This window comes from Molothrus aeneus, chromosome 11, assembly GCF_037042795.1.
Source record: "Molothrus aeneus isolate 106 chromosome 11, BPBGC_Maene_1.0, whole genome shotgun sequence".
Taxonomy (NCBI): Eukaryota; Metazoa; Chordata; class Aves; order Passeriformes; family Icteridae; genus Molothrus; species Molothrus aeneus.
The window spans coordinates 19,092,566-19,106,362 of NC_089656.1; the positions used below are offsets into that span (position 1 = coordinate 19,092,566).

The following is a 13,797-nucleotide window of genomic DNA, read 5'->3' on the forward strand; positions in this document are numbered from 1 at the left end:
TGCCCAGGTGCCCAGGCTGGCGCAGGCGTGCAGCAGCAGCAGCAGCAGTGCATTGTTTTGGGCGCAGGATCCCTTGCCCAGCAGATGGCAGGTATAACAAAGCAGCTTGCTGCGGCCAAGCCAATTATTTATCTAATTATGATTTACCACTTAACCACATGATCTTTCTGCAGAGTTGTAGGCAATTAAAACCAGGGTGATTATGTGGATTATGCAAATCGGCTGGAGCCGGGCGAATAAAATTGGAGATTAGAGTTTTGAGCAGGCTGGATCTTGCATGGGGCAGGTCCTGGAGGGGCAGGGGCAGGGCAGGGAGGGCTGCAGAGAGGGGCAGGGGGCTGCAGGCAGGGCCAGGGAGCTGCAGGCAGGGTGGGAAGCCAGGACTCAGCCAAGGGAAAGGGCTGCAGGACACAGTTGGGAAGTGCCAGGACAAGGTGAGCAGATGCCTCGTGCCACCCTCCTGCAGCACAGCCAAAAACTGCCCCCATCACGGGGCGGGTGCCCACAGGGGACCCCTGCTGCTGGTGGGTGACTCTGCTGGCACCAAGGACTCCCCAGAATCCACCCCAAAAAGCTGAGAGGGGCTCCACAGTGCAGCCCCCAGCCAGAGGGAAGCTCATGGCAGGAATCAGGGGCAATTAATAACAGGTACTAATAACAGGTATTAATAACGAGTACTAATAAGGGGCATTAATAAGGAGCATTAATAAGGAGCATTAATAACACTGCCTGGCAGATTACGCCGCCTGCCCGGCTTGATATGAGATTTATGGATGGTGCAAAGGCCGGAAATACAGGAGCATTAATGGTAATTCCTCGTGTCCTAGCAAAGGTCACAGGCAATCTCCATCAATCCTGCTGCAGAGCAGGGGGTCTGGGCAGGATGGGGGGTCCAGGCAGGATGGGGGTCCCCCCTTCACCCCCGGGGTCCCCCAGCAGTTTCTGGTGGTGCAGCATGGGCCAGAGCGAAGGTTTTACCTTGGGATAAGAAATCATCCCTGGCAAACAGAGAATTTGCTGTGTGGATTTTAATTTTCCCAATACCATCTGCTCCTGATCGGTGCCCCACGTCTGAGCTATGAGATGTTGTTGGGAAGACCTTGGGTTTCTCCAAGCCTGGGAGCACCTGCAGGGTCACCAGGGCCGCCTTGATGGGCGTTTCCCTTTTCATGGAGCCCCACAAAAAAAGGAGGAAGGTCTGAAGGAGCAGAGATGTCCCTGGAGCCAGACTCTGCTGGGGGTGGGGACACGCTGCCAGCGCTGGTGGGACAGATCCAGCACGTTCCTCATGGCAAGGAAGATCAACCAAAAGCCCAGCAAGGGGAGCAGACCCCTCTTCTCTTCCCACGCTGGGATTTAGGGTGATTAGTACCAGTGATCCCACGTGCTGGTGCTGGGAAGGCCAGCCCGTGCCCCCATGAGCAGCATCTTTCCTTTTCGCCTACAGTAATCCTCAGCCTTTCGAGCAAATTATTAAAATTCACTTATATTTAATCTGCCTGCTGGAATTAATTGAATTTTTACGCTTGGCAAATGTCAGTGGGTGCACGCTGCCTCCCAACGGGGACCCGGCTGCAGGTGCAGCGGGCACAGCCCCCGGCTCTCAGCACTCTCCAGGGATAAATCCCACCCTGGAGCAGGGCACAGGGTGCCCACAGGCCCCACTGGCCAGGGCACTGGGATGCCAGGATGCCAGCAGCCTCCCAGCTCTGCAGGAATGCTCAGGGACACCAGGCATGCATCCCCCAAACCTCCCTGTGCAGGGAAGCTCCCCAAATCCCATGGGATTCCCACCGTGGTGGCTTTGCAGGGCACACTGGGAGCCCCTCTCTCCCTTTCCCACACCAGTGCTGGAGATGCCAGAGCCCTGCCTGGCATTGTAGTCACCCTGGGGGTGATGAGAGCCTTCCTCCCCTCCCCATCCTCCTCCTCCCTCCAAGCAAATTGCCAAAGCATCTAATTTGCCCGCTGGGAAGGCCGAGGGAAAAGAGCCTCTATTTTGCTGTAATAAGCCCTCCAGACAAAGGCGGGATGAGCCATTCAGCGCCGGCAAGGGGGAAGGGTCCGGCCCCACGCCGGAGCCGTGCCAGGGGCTGGGGGAAGCCAGAGATTCCCTCCCTGTCGGGGGAGCCAGCACTGGGGACACGCACACAGGACGGGACACTCACCCCGGGATGACCCCGGCGCGATGCCGAGCTCCCGGATGGCACTGGGGACACTCCAGCACTACAAAGTGACACCAAACCCCAAACCCAGGTGGCCTCACTCACTGTTGGCCCCGGGAACAGCCCCGTTCGCTGCTCGGGGATGCTCCTCTCCCCACCCACCGGGATGGAGAAGTTCACGGGCAGCAGGAGCCACGGGGGACCCCAAACTTCCAAACTTGACTGGTGCTTGCCCCCCTCCACCACCGCCCGCCCGGGATTATCATAAATTAAGACGTAATTACTCCATGGAAATTTACAGCACAAAGCTGCGGCGCTAACAAGTGTGTTTGGAGGCACCGGGGGGAGATACAAAGCACTATTGTCTGGCAGGCGCCAAAAAAGCTGCTGTGCCCCCAAACCCACACATCCCAGGCACAGAGATGAGGGTGGGGATGGCCACGGAGCCACAGCAGGGCAGCAGAGCAGGGAACCACGCTGTGTGACACGGAGCTCCAAAAGGAGGGTCCCAGCAGGGAGGGCAGGGTGAGGGTGGGTGAGGGATGCCCAGGGTGATGGGTGCCCTCCGAGCAGGTGCCACGGCTCCGCTGCCCAACAAAGACATCTCCTTTATTGCCTCAAATAACTCTCAGCTCCCAACCATGGGTGCTGCACCCCGCAAAACGCCACCTCTAACCCCTTTTGCCCAACTCCAGTGCACACGGTGTTAAAACTAAAGGCCCTGGGGACTTGGAAGGGGGGGACACATGGGGACAAATGCCAGAGCTGTCGTGTGTGTCTCCCCCCTCAGTGCTGCCACATTTCCCCAGCTGTCACACGCATTAAAAAATAATAATCATCAACGTGGCAAAAAAAAAACCAACAACAAAAAAACAACAACAAAACCAACCAACAACCGAACCCAACAAAACAGTTAGAAAATATTCAGGCGGCTAAAACAAATCCAGCAATAAAGGAGCTGGGATCCTCGGAAAGCTGGCTGTGCAATTAAGCAGTTTTCTGCTGTACGCCGATAATCACCTAATTATACTATTAATGACAGTTCAACCTGCTCGGAAATAAAAGGACATTCTTCCATAACAGGATGCCAGCTGTTTGTTACAGATGTCAAACATCTTTAAAGCATTATTATTAAAAGAAGGGGGGAAGGAGGAAGCTTGGGGATGCTGATGCACAGCCGTCTTTTCCCCCTCAGAGCATCTTGCAAGGGATGAAGGGGGGAGTTTGGAGTGTCACCCCCACTTGGAATCCAGGAGAAGAATCTGTCAGAGGGGTTTTTTTCAGCGGGGGTCGATGTTTGGAGTCATAAATTCCCCACGTCGGGCTCGCGGCGAGAGGCGCCTGGGTTTAATTAAGCGCAGCGTTCGGGAAATAAAAGTTAAAAATCAGTCATAAAATTAAGAGGGAGGGGATGCTCCTGCTGCCAGGCTCGGGGCAGGGCTGGCCCCGCTCTCCCCCCCGGCTGCCAGCGCCGGTGCCTCGAGCGCGGCTGCCGCCGGCGGTGCCCGCGCACGTGCCGCGGTGCCGTGCCAAGGAGCATCCCGGCAGGTGCCGACAGCCGGTGCCAAGGCGAGGGAGAAGGGGGGGACACGCCGGGGAGAAAGGCAGCACCTGCTCCCCCTCGAAACCCCCGCAGTGCCTTTGGAGGTTTGGAGGTTTGGAGGTGAGCGGTGCCCGCTGCACACACAGGGATTGGGGCGCGGCGGTGCCTGGAGGGAGGGGGCTGTGGCAGGGGTGCCTCAAGTCGCCAGCCGAATTCCTCCTGGGGTGATTCCACCTCTGCCCCAGCAGCTCTGTGATGGCACAGCCGTTCCTGGGGGGCAGACGGGTGCCCACCCGCCGTGGGGTGATGCCAATGCTGGTGTTACCCACCCACCCACCCAGACACAGCTTTGCACCCTGTCCTATATAGCTACTGAGAAATCTGCCTGTAAAACCATCAGGAACCGGGTTTAGCCTGGGAGTAAAGAGATTATGCAGGAGAGGGGGGTGAGAAAGGAAGAAGGAAGGAAAAAGGGGGTGTCTGGGAATAATTCACCCCCCTCCTGGCTGTGTGGCTACTGATATCCCGGGAGCCTGCAGGGCCATGGCATGAGCAGGATGGCTGCAGAAAGACACCAGATTTTCAGGGTGCCCACCCACCCACTCAGAGCTGATGGAGCCCCCTCCCCAGGCCAGGACCCCCTGACCCCTTGGCACAGGCTGGGCTGGCACTGGCCTCACTTGCCAGATGAGATCCAGCAGGAAAAAACCATCTGGGAAGTGTCCCCCCCACCGAGCTCCGAGCAATGCCCCCAGTCCCCCCCTTCCCCTGGCCTCCCTCTTCCCCCCCTCCCCTCCTCAAACCATCACGGGGAAGCTGGAAAGTGGTTGACATGGTTGCCATGGCGACCGAATTTAGGACTGGTGAGAGGAGGAGGAGGAGGAAGATGGTGGGGTGGGCAAGGGAGGAAGACAGGAGGACTTCCCGGCACCCCAACACAGCTTGGGCATCACCCAGCCCCCCTCAGCACCCCACCAACACCTCCTTGTGCACCCCTGGACCCCACACCCGGCGAGGATGAGGAAGGGCATCCCCAAACCCCAGACCCAGCTGGGGGGATGCCAGGAGTGGGGCTGAGCCCCGAGCACCCCAAACCCAGCCTGGGGGCGACTGCGCCCGCCCAGCGCTGCCGAGAGCCGCCGGTGACTCACAGCTCGCGGCAGCGGCACCCGCCAAGCGGGTGTTTACGCGGCATCACCCAGCTCCTTCCATCTGCTTTGATCCAGGGGCTAAATATTCCCGGCCCCGGCATAAAAATAGGAACCATTTGGGAAGGTCCTGAGTCAGCAGCATCCGCTGCCGGCGCCCACCGCCATCCTCCCCGGCACGCCAGGCACCCGCCGGGGAGCCCCAGGGCCACCTGGGGGATTGCCGGATTTGGGGACACTCACAGGGAGGGGGAGCCCCCAGAAAGCTGTGTGTATCCAGGTGCCAGCCTTGTGCCTGCTGGAGCAAACAGCCAGGCCCTCCGGGGATGCTCTGTGTCCCCAAGGGGTGATGCTGTCCCCAAAGGAGGGTGGTGTCCCTGAGGGACACTGACACCGGCCACAGGGTGACAACTGCACCCATGTTATCCTGGGAAAATGAGCCTGAGCATGGCTCCCATATGGACCAGCAGGGAATGGGGTCCCTTGCCTGTGCCCTGGCTCTCAGTGATGCCTGGTGGCGGGTCCCCACAGTGGCCGGTGTCCCCTGGCAGCCGGCTGAGCCCCGTGGCACAAATCCAGCCTCATGACCAGAGGCACACAGGGGACAGAGGCATCGGTGACCACAGGCATAAAAGGGCACAGAAGCATCAGTGACCAGAGAGACAGAGGTGACAGGAGCATTGTTGAGGTGACCAGACAGATAAAAGGGGACAGCAGCAGTGGTGACAAGAGGGACAGAAGCATCAGTGACCAGAGGGATACAGGGAACAGGAGCATCAGTGACAAGAGCGGACAGCAGCATTGGTGACCAGAGGGGACACGGCGGGTCCAGCTGGATCCCGGGCCAGGAACAAGCCACCGAGGAGGAGCGTGTGACACGGGCCAGGGCCAGGCAGTCCCTGAGGCGGTGACAGTCCCCAGCAGGACTCGCGCCGCTGAGTCACCGCCACCAGCCCGGCGCTGCTGAACGCCCCGCGAGCCCAGGGCGGGGGGAAGGTTCCCGTCTCCATCTGCTCCCGGCCGACCTGGCCCACCGGCATCTCCCAACGCCCGGCAGCTGCCGCCAGCGATCCCGCTGCGTGCCAGCGCCTCCAGCACCGCTCCCCCTAATTGCTTTAAACCTCGCAGCCTGACACTTCCATGTTCCTCTCTGTCTTGCTTTTCTCCTCCGGTTTTATTATTCCTCCTCCTCCTCCCAGGCGGCTGGGGAGCCGGCCGGAGCAGGGTTTTCCAGGGAGCAGGAATTAGTGCATCAGCCACAACGGCAAAACCAGAAGTTTCACGCAACAGGAGCTGCCGCCGGGAACCCCGGCTCGACCGGCGCGTGCTAAATATGGAATTTAAGGGGGAAAAAAGCCAACCCCAAACACGTCTCCCTGCACCTGCAGCCCTTGGAGGGTCCCCACCGCAAAGGATGGCTCAGAGGCCGGGCAGGAATCACCCAGGGCTGCTGCAGGCAGCGGAGAAGAGCGAGGAGCAGGCGAGGCGATGGTGTTTGGGGGGAACACGGGGAGCGGGACCCCCAGAGCCGGCACGGAGGAGGGCGCAGGGTCGGAGCAGGGTGGGATTGCTCAGGGTGCCACAGGAAAGCAGGTCACCCATGTCCCCAGCGTGGCACAGCGCTGGCAGAGGATGCCACAGCACAGCCCCTCCCAGAGCAGGGGGACCCCCAGTTGGACCCCGGTGCCCCTCGGCCGCCCTTCCCGGCTCGGCTTCGTGCACTCCGGCGCAGGCGCGCCGGGAGAGCCGCTGGCTCCGGGAAGAACGGCCACATGCCAAAGCCATTTCCTGAAACAAACAGCCATCCGTGGGGGAACGGCCACGCGTGGGCACCGAGCCCCGGACAGGGCCCTGCCACTGCTCCCCAGCTCGGGGAGAGCGCCCTGAGCCCGCACCCCGAAAGCACCTCGAGTTCATGGCCGGGGCTCCCAGCCCGAGGCTGCATCCGGAGGCTGCACCCCGAGCGTGAACCCCGGGAGCACCCCGAGATCACAGCCTGAGCTCACAGCCCGAGTGTACCAAACCCCCGGAGTGCACCCCAAACACGCACCCTGAGCCTGCACCCCCAGAGCACCTCCAGCTCCCACCCTCAAGCACCCCAAAGCCCCCCCAAAACACTCACCCTGAGCACACACCACCGAGCACCCCCCGAGCTCGCACCCCAACCCCACTGGTGCTCCCCAAACCCCCTGGGGGGATCCCCCTCCCTTATTGGCAGCCGAAGGAGCCGGAGCTGCCAGCTGGGGTGGCACAGCAAACTTTGGTGCCCCAAATCCCTGTGCCCTCACAGCAACGAGGCTGGCACCCCAAAACACAGCACATCCCCCATTTCTCCCCAATCCCAACCCAGCCAGAACGCCCCTGGCTCCTCGGGGAGAGGGAGAAATCCCCAGGGTGAGGGAGTGGCAGCAGGAGAAGAGAGGGGGATCCAAGCACCCCAAAACACTGCAGTGCCGTGCCAGGGCTCTCTGCTCCCCCCTCTCCCAGCTTCCCCCGACCCCAAAACCTCTTATAAGGTGCTGGAAGAAACTAAGTTCACCCCCAAATCGCCCTTGGTTGCCGCTGGCTGGGGCGGACAAAAGGGAGTCCTCGGGTTGGGGGGGACCCCGGGGGAGACCCCGGAGTGTGGGGAGAGGGAGTGAGGAGGGCTGGCAGCAGCATCGCTCGGTGCCTTACCTGGTAAGTAATAGAGAGGTGGTTTCAACCCAAACATGATTTATGTTACAGTTCCATTGCAGCCAGGAAGAAAAAAAAAAATTTAAAAATAAAAATAAAAGAGCCAACGTGAGGAGGATGTGTCAGGAAGCAATAAAAAAAAAAAAAAAAAGGAAAGAAAAAAAAAGAAAAAAAAAACCCCAAAAATTAGCACCAAGCCACACGGAGGGGGTTGGAAAAATAAACCAGAGGCGAAAAAATACGGTGGAGCGGGGAGGAGGAGAAGGAGGAGGAGGAGGAGGAGGAGGAGGAGGAGGAGGAGGAGGAGCGGGGGGAATCAAGTGCGTGGGGGGAGGAGGAAAAATAAAAATTGAAATAGCAGCGAGCCCAGGGCGCCGGCGGAGGGTGGCGGTGGCGGCTGTCACCGGCGGGGCCAGGGCAGGAGCCTGGCTGCCACGCGTGACGCCTTCCCGGGGGTTTTCCTGCCGCTGAGCCCCCAGCTGCCAACCGCAGGCACACAAAAAGCCAGCGACCAGGAAGAGGAGGAGGAGGAGGATGAAGAGGCGGTGGGACCCTCGGCGGCGGGGAACGCACCCCCTGAGCAGTGCACTGGGGTTCCCCCCACGCTGGGGGAAGGGGGAGATGGAGGCGTGGGGCGGGGTGACCCAGGCGGGGGTCGCGAGCCGGTGTCCGTCCGTCCGTCCGTCCGTCCGTCCGTCCGTGCGGCCGGAAAGCCCCCGTTCTCCGCTGGCTGCGCCAAGGCGGGCGGGCGAGAGGCGGCAGGCTTGCCCCTCGATCAATTTTCATGCAAGAATCATTATCGGTAAATTGGAAATCTGGCTCCTTGACAGCAGATTTGTCTCCCCTAATGACGGGGAGCGGGCAGGAGGGCGGCCGGCAGCTGCTCGCCCCCAGCACCCTCCGCCCACCGCCCGCATCCCCCGGGCTCCAGCCTTTGGCCCCGGCGCTTTCGGGGGAGGGGGCGAACCCCCGGGGCGCCCCGGGGAGCATCTCCCTCCCCTTCATCCCCCCCGCTCCTCCTCCTCCTCGCCTACAGACGGAATAATTTTAATTTTTTTTTTTCTTTTCTTTCTTGTCTTTTTCTGTTTTCAAACAGCTGCCGATGCGGCGGGCGGAGCGGGGCGGGGGGGGGGGGGGGAGAGGTAAATGTAAAATAAAAATAGGAAGGCAAGGCACCCCCCCCCCCCTCCCTCCCCGCCCCGGTCGCTTCAGGAGGGAAAATTAGGAAATAAAACAATAAATAACCCAACTTTCCTGCCTGCCGGGAGCTGCCTGCTGCTTCACAAAAGGCAGGCGAGCAAAGCCGCCTGCCCCAACCCCGGCTGCCCGCCCCCGAATCCCCTCCGAGCCCCTAAATCCCCCCCTCGCCGGCCTCGCCGGGCGTCGGGGGCTGTAATGAGCCGCCCGATAGGATCTCCCCCATCCCCTCTCCGCTGATGCATTAGCAGATCCGGGAAGACATGCTTGCAGGCAAATAGGGCTAATAAATGCTATTACGGGAGCGCGAGGGAGGCTGGAGATCCTGGCTGCACCATAGTAACGAGGGCCCGGCTTAATTTGCTTTAAGCAAACGATCAGCCAAGGCTGGGTGGAGAGAGGAGGGGACGGGGTGGATCGGGGGGAGCTTTGCTGGCTCCGGGCACGCACGGGCGCGCCTCCGCGGGCACGCGCTTCCTCCCAGCGGGAGCGCGCTTCTCACGGGAGCGCGCTTCTCTGAGCGTTACATGCGCGTCTGATCTCTCACGGGAGCGCGCCTCTCTGAGCGTTACATGCGCGTCTGATCTCTCACGGGAGCGCGCCTCTCTGAGCGCTACATGTGCGTCTGGTCTCTCACGGGAGCGCGCTTCTCTGAGCGCTACATGTGCGTCTGGTCTCTCACGGGAGCGCGCTTCTCTGAGCGCTACATGTGCGTCTGGTCTCTCACGGGAGCGCGCTTCTCTGAGCGCTACATGTGCGTCTGATCTCCCCCCTCGGCTCCCAGCGCGCCCCCGCCCAGCTCCGTCCTTCTCTTCCCAAACTGGTTTTAACACCAAAGTTCACCGGGGCGACGTGTGATATCTCGCCCTCTGCAAGAGAAGCCACATCCTGTATGATAATGGCCAGCCCTTCAAACAGCTTAAAGATACAGAGGCCATTCCCAGGCGCCCGCCGCCTGCCCCTGAGCGTGGGGACAGGGGGCACGGAGGTCACGGTGTCACCCCAAACCCAGCCATCCATTCCCGGCTGGCACCTGCCTGCTCCAGAGCGTGGGGACAGAGGGGCATGGGGGTCACAGGGTAACCCCAAATCTGCCCAGCCGTTCCCAGGAGGACACTGCCTGCACTGGGTGTGGGGACAGAGGGGCATGGGGGCCATGGTGTCACCCCAAATCCACCCAGCTGTTCCCAGGAGGACACTGCCTGCACTGGGTGTGGGGATTGGGGGGTAAGGGGGTCACAGGGTAACCCCAAATCCAGCCAGCCATTCCCAAGTGCCCATTCCCTGCCTAACTCCACCAGAGCATGGGCACAAGGGGGAAAAGGGGGTTGCAATGTCACCCCAAACTCGCACAGCCGTTCCCAGGAGGCCACTGCCTGCACTGGGCATGGGGATGGGGGGCATGGGGGTCACGGTGTCACCCCAAATCTGTCCAGCCATTCCCAGGAGGACACTCCCTGCATTGGGTGTGGGGATTGGGGGGTAAGGGGGTCACAGAGTAACCCCAAATCGGCCCAGCCATTCCCAGGAGGACACTGCCTGCCTTGACTCCACCAGAGCATGGGCACAAGGGGGAAAAGGGGGTCACAGCATCACCCCAAACTTATCCATCCCTGGGCTGGGCATGGATGGTCGGAGGGGGTTTGTGAGAGGTCCTCCGGCTGCAAATGCACTTGTGCACGCTTATGCACCCTTGCATGCACACACGTGCATGTGTGTACACACACAGGTATCCCTGCACTCCCACCCTGCCAGCCGTGCTCCCCAAAATGCCACTCGGCAGAGACAGAGCCTGTGCAAACCTGCACCCTCCTCCTCCTCCTCCTCTCCCCCCCCCCGTTAAATATTGCTTTCCCGATTCCAGGTCGGGGGATTATTATTATGTCTTCTCTTCCTTCCTAACCTACATCTGTCAAGATCGGCGCTGGGAGTATTTCTGGCCCGTCCCCTGAGTCATCGTCGCTCGCGTCCCGCTCCCTCCCAGGCGGCTCCCCTGTGTCACCGTGCTCTGTGGGGCACTGGGAGCTGCTGCTCCCACCCGTGGGGTGCTGCTCCACCGTGTCCCCCCACCCCAGCCAAACCCCCTGCCAAACCTCACTAGTGATGGGGCTGACACACCTGGGGGTGCCCCAAACCCATTGTGTGGGTGCAATGGGGACCCCCCCACCCCATGCTGGGAAAGCTTTGGGGTCACCACACCACCCGATCCCCACCTCGCTTGCAGAGGGGTTGGATTTGCTGGGTTCAGGCAAGCACCGGGGGACCCCTCCCCTGCTCCCCCCCCCCACGGCAGGAGCCGTAAAAATTAATTTGCAAACATGTCATTACACAATAGCTGTGCAGGCAATAAACCTGTAATTACAGGCGGCTGGGGGAGCGGGCAGGCAGGGAGGGGAGGGAGGGGAGGGGAGGGAGGGCAGACCTGCCTGCCAGCTCCGGTTTTGGGGTTTCACCCCCCTTTCTTCCCCCCCCTCCCTCTCCGCTGCCTTTATTCATTATGCAAACGAGAATTGCTTCACTCCTGGAAGTTGAGCTCCACTTCAAAGGGGCGCCCTGCCTGCCCTGCCTGCGCTCCCCGCCCTGCATCCCAAAACCCCAAACACCCCAAACCAGGAGCACCCGTTGCTTGGCCGGCATGGGGAAACCGAGGCGCAGCGGCCAGGACGGCCCCGTTGGGAAACCTTTGCGACATCGACCCAACCGAATTATCCGCCACCCTCCTCTCGGGCTGTGCCCGCTCTGAGGCGGGCGACCACCCTGCCTCAGTTTACCCACTTACCAACCCCCCGGGACGCCGGGCACCGGCCGAGACACCCGCCCGGCCACCCAGCAGCCGGCTGGGCCACGCCGCCGCGCCTCGCCCCTCGTTAGCGGGAGAGCCTGACGAGCCTGACCCACTTCCCCGAGCGCCGGGAGGATTAATTGGTTCCTTTGCTCGCGCGGAGCCGCCGGGAGCTGGGGCAGGTGCCAGGCGGGATTAGCAAAGCATGAGAGCGCAGCTCGCGGGGCCGGCCCTGCCCACGCCGTCCGCACGGCCATCCCGGGTGGACACCGGGATGGACATCCCTCCCTGGGGATGCTCGGCCTCCCCACGGGTGTCCCCACGGGTCTCCCCATGGAACGGGATGTGGCCGTGCTGGGGATATCCAGCATGGGGATACCCAACCCCAAGGGATGCCGGCTCTAGGGAAACTGAGGCACGGGCTCCCACCACATTCCCTGCAGCCCGGCACCCTGGAAGCATCCAGCAGTGGGGACACGGGATCAAGAGGAGCGAGCGGTCGCCTCCCATCGTAAATAAGCAGCTCAGCGATGATTTCCTGCTCTTGTTGACCTTTGACTATGCAGAATAAAGACATAAATCCATATTTTAAACCCATCTGAGCGCCAGCCAGGCCCACAAAGCCATTTACAGCCTGCGATTTGGACGGGGCAGTGAGCAGGAAAGCGATGGTTTCTCGAGGTGACATTCCCCAGGAGGGAAATGAAGTGTTTTATTTGCAGATATATAGGGCACGGTCGTTCCTCCGCTTCCCCTTCCCTCCGCCCTCGGCTCATAAATAAAACATACGGCCGTGTAACCGGCTAATTACGGGAGGATGGCAAAACCCCGCCGGTCGCTGGGAAAAGAAATCAGCTTTTTAATCAGCCCACTTTCCTCCCCATCTAACTTAAGGAGAAAGGGGCATTTCGGGCGCTGGGACGGAGCCGAGACTCTCCGGTGGCTCCTAGGCTCCCCCTGGGGTTGTGCACCCCAATCCCTTGGGGCAGGTTTGGGGTTGCTTTGGATTGGGGTGGGGGGGGGTCAAGCTGCTTCTGGTGTTCTGGGTTTTTTTTCCCCTGGCTGGGAAAAGGATGTCTTTGAAAAGTCTAATTGTTCCTTACACATTAGATACATTAATGAGGTCTCTGATCAAGCGGCTGGCTCTCTGGCAAGGAGGCTTCAAGTAGCAATTTTCCATTTGTGTTTCAAATTTTAATGAATGTTCCTGTCTCCGGCTGCGATGCGCGGTGATAATCCGTACGGCTCGGGTCAGCGCCGGAGCAGGGGCTGCCGCACGGGAGGGCTTGTACAAGGGTTTGATTTCTTTGGGGAATAGTTCATACAAAAAATGGTAATGGCAGAAGACAGTCTTCCTTCCCCCTCGGTTGCCAGAGCCCAAGAGCTACAAATCAGAGGGTTATTATTTCTTTCCGATGTCCCTAAAGTATCCTATATCTTTAGCGGGAGAGTAAAGTTCAGCCCTGATAAGATTGCGGCGCTGGGTGAGACGCGCTTTGCCTTTCCTCCTGCCTTGTTTTTCCTTCCCTCCACCTCCATCTCCCTCTCCCTCTATCCCGGAGGAGGCCAGCAGAGTGTCCCCAGGGCCACCAGCCCACCCCAGGGCCCCCAGCCCACCCCAGGGCCCCCCTCAGCGCCCCACATCCAAGGGCCGGATCCAGAACCCACCCCGCCAGGACAAGATTTGTATAACCTTGTTTTGGCATGCCTGCCATTAACTTAATTTAACATCCATATTGCCGCTACTTAATTAAATAGATGAACTCATTTTACATTTGCAAGTCTTAATTCATCCTGAACAAAATTGGCCATGTTTCGTTCTTTCTACGCTACCAGCTCCCCGGAACAAATGACTGCCTTTTGTAGTTAACTGCTAGTACAGGTTAAACGCTAATTAGCAACCCGGGTTGGGTGTTAACTTCCTTATTTATCACCCGGCGCCACTCGGTGAGCGAGGGGGCGCGGGCTGGCACTTCCCAGCTTCCTGCGTGGGTCTCATCCCGCAGGGTCAGGGGCGCTGGATGTGTGCGGGATGCACACGGTGCAGGGCTCCTGGGGCTCAGGGCACGGTGCCTGCCTGACCCTGGGGCTCCTGATGCACGGAGTGCTCGGTGCAGGGGGCCTGGCACAGCATCCAGGGGTGTGGGATACGTGGGGGTCGTGTGGTGTGTGAGGGTCAGAGCACGGTGCTCAGCACACGTTCAATGCAGCATTTTCAGCTTGACATGCCATGCATGGCGGTGTTGGGGTTCGGCACAGCATGCCCACGAGGAGTGTGGCACATGG

General features: G+C 60.3%; 1 protein-coding gene across 6 annotated transcripts in view; it reads right to left on the reverse strand.

Annotated features, from left to right (window-relative positions):
* GSE1 (Gse1 coiled-coil protein) overlaps positions 1-13,797 on the reverse strand; it is a 102,041-nt gene that overhangs the window by 21,822 nt on the left and 66,422 nt on the right. Inside the window, exon 1 of one of the 6 annotated variants that reach the window (XM_066557386.1) lies at positions 7,533-7,662. The exons of the other annotated variants lie outside the window; for them this stretch is intronic. Coding sequence (XP_066413483.1) covers positions 7,533-7,569 — 37 coding nt within the window. The 5' untranslated portion in view covers positions 7,570-7,662. Of the gene's footprint in view, positions 1-7,532; positions 7,663-13,797 lie in introns of those variants that run through there. 6 annotated transcript variants of the gene reach the window in all.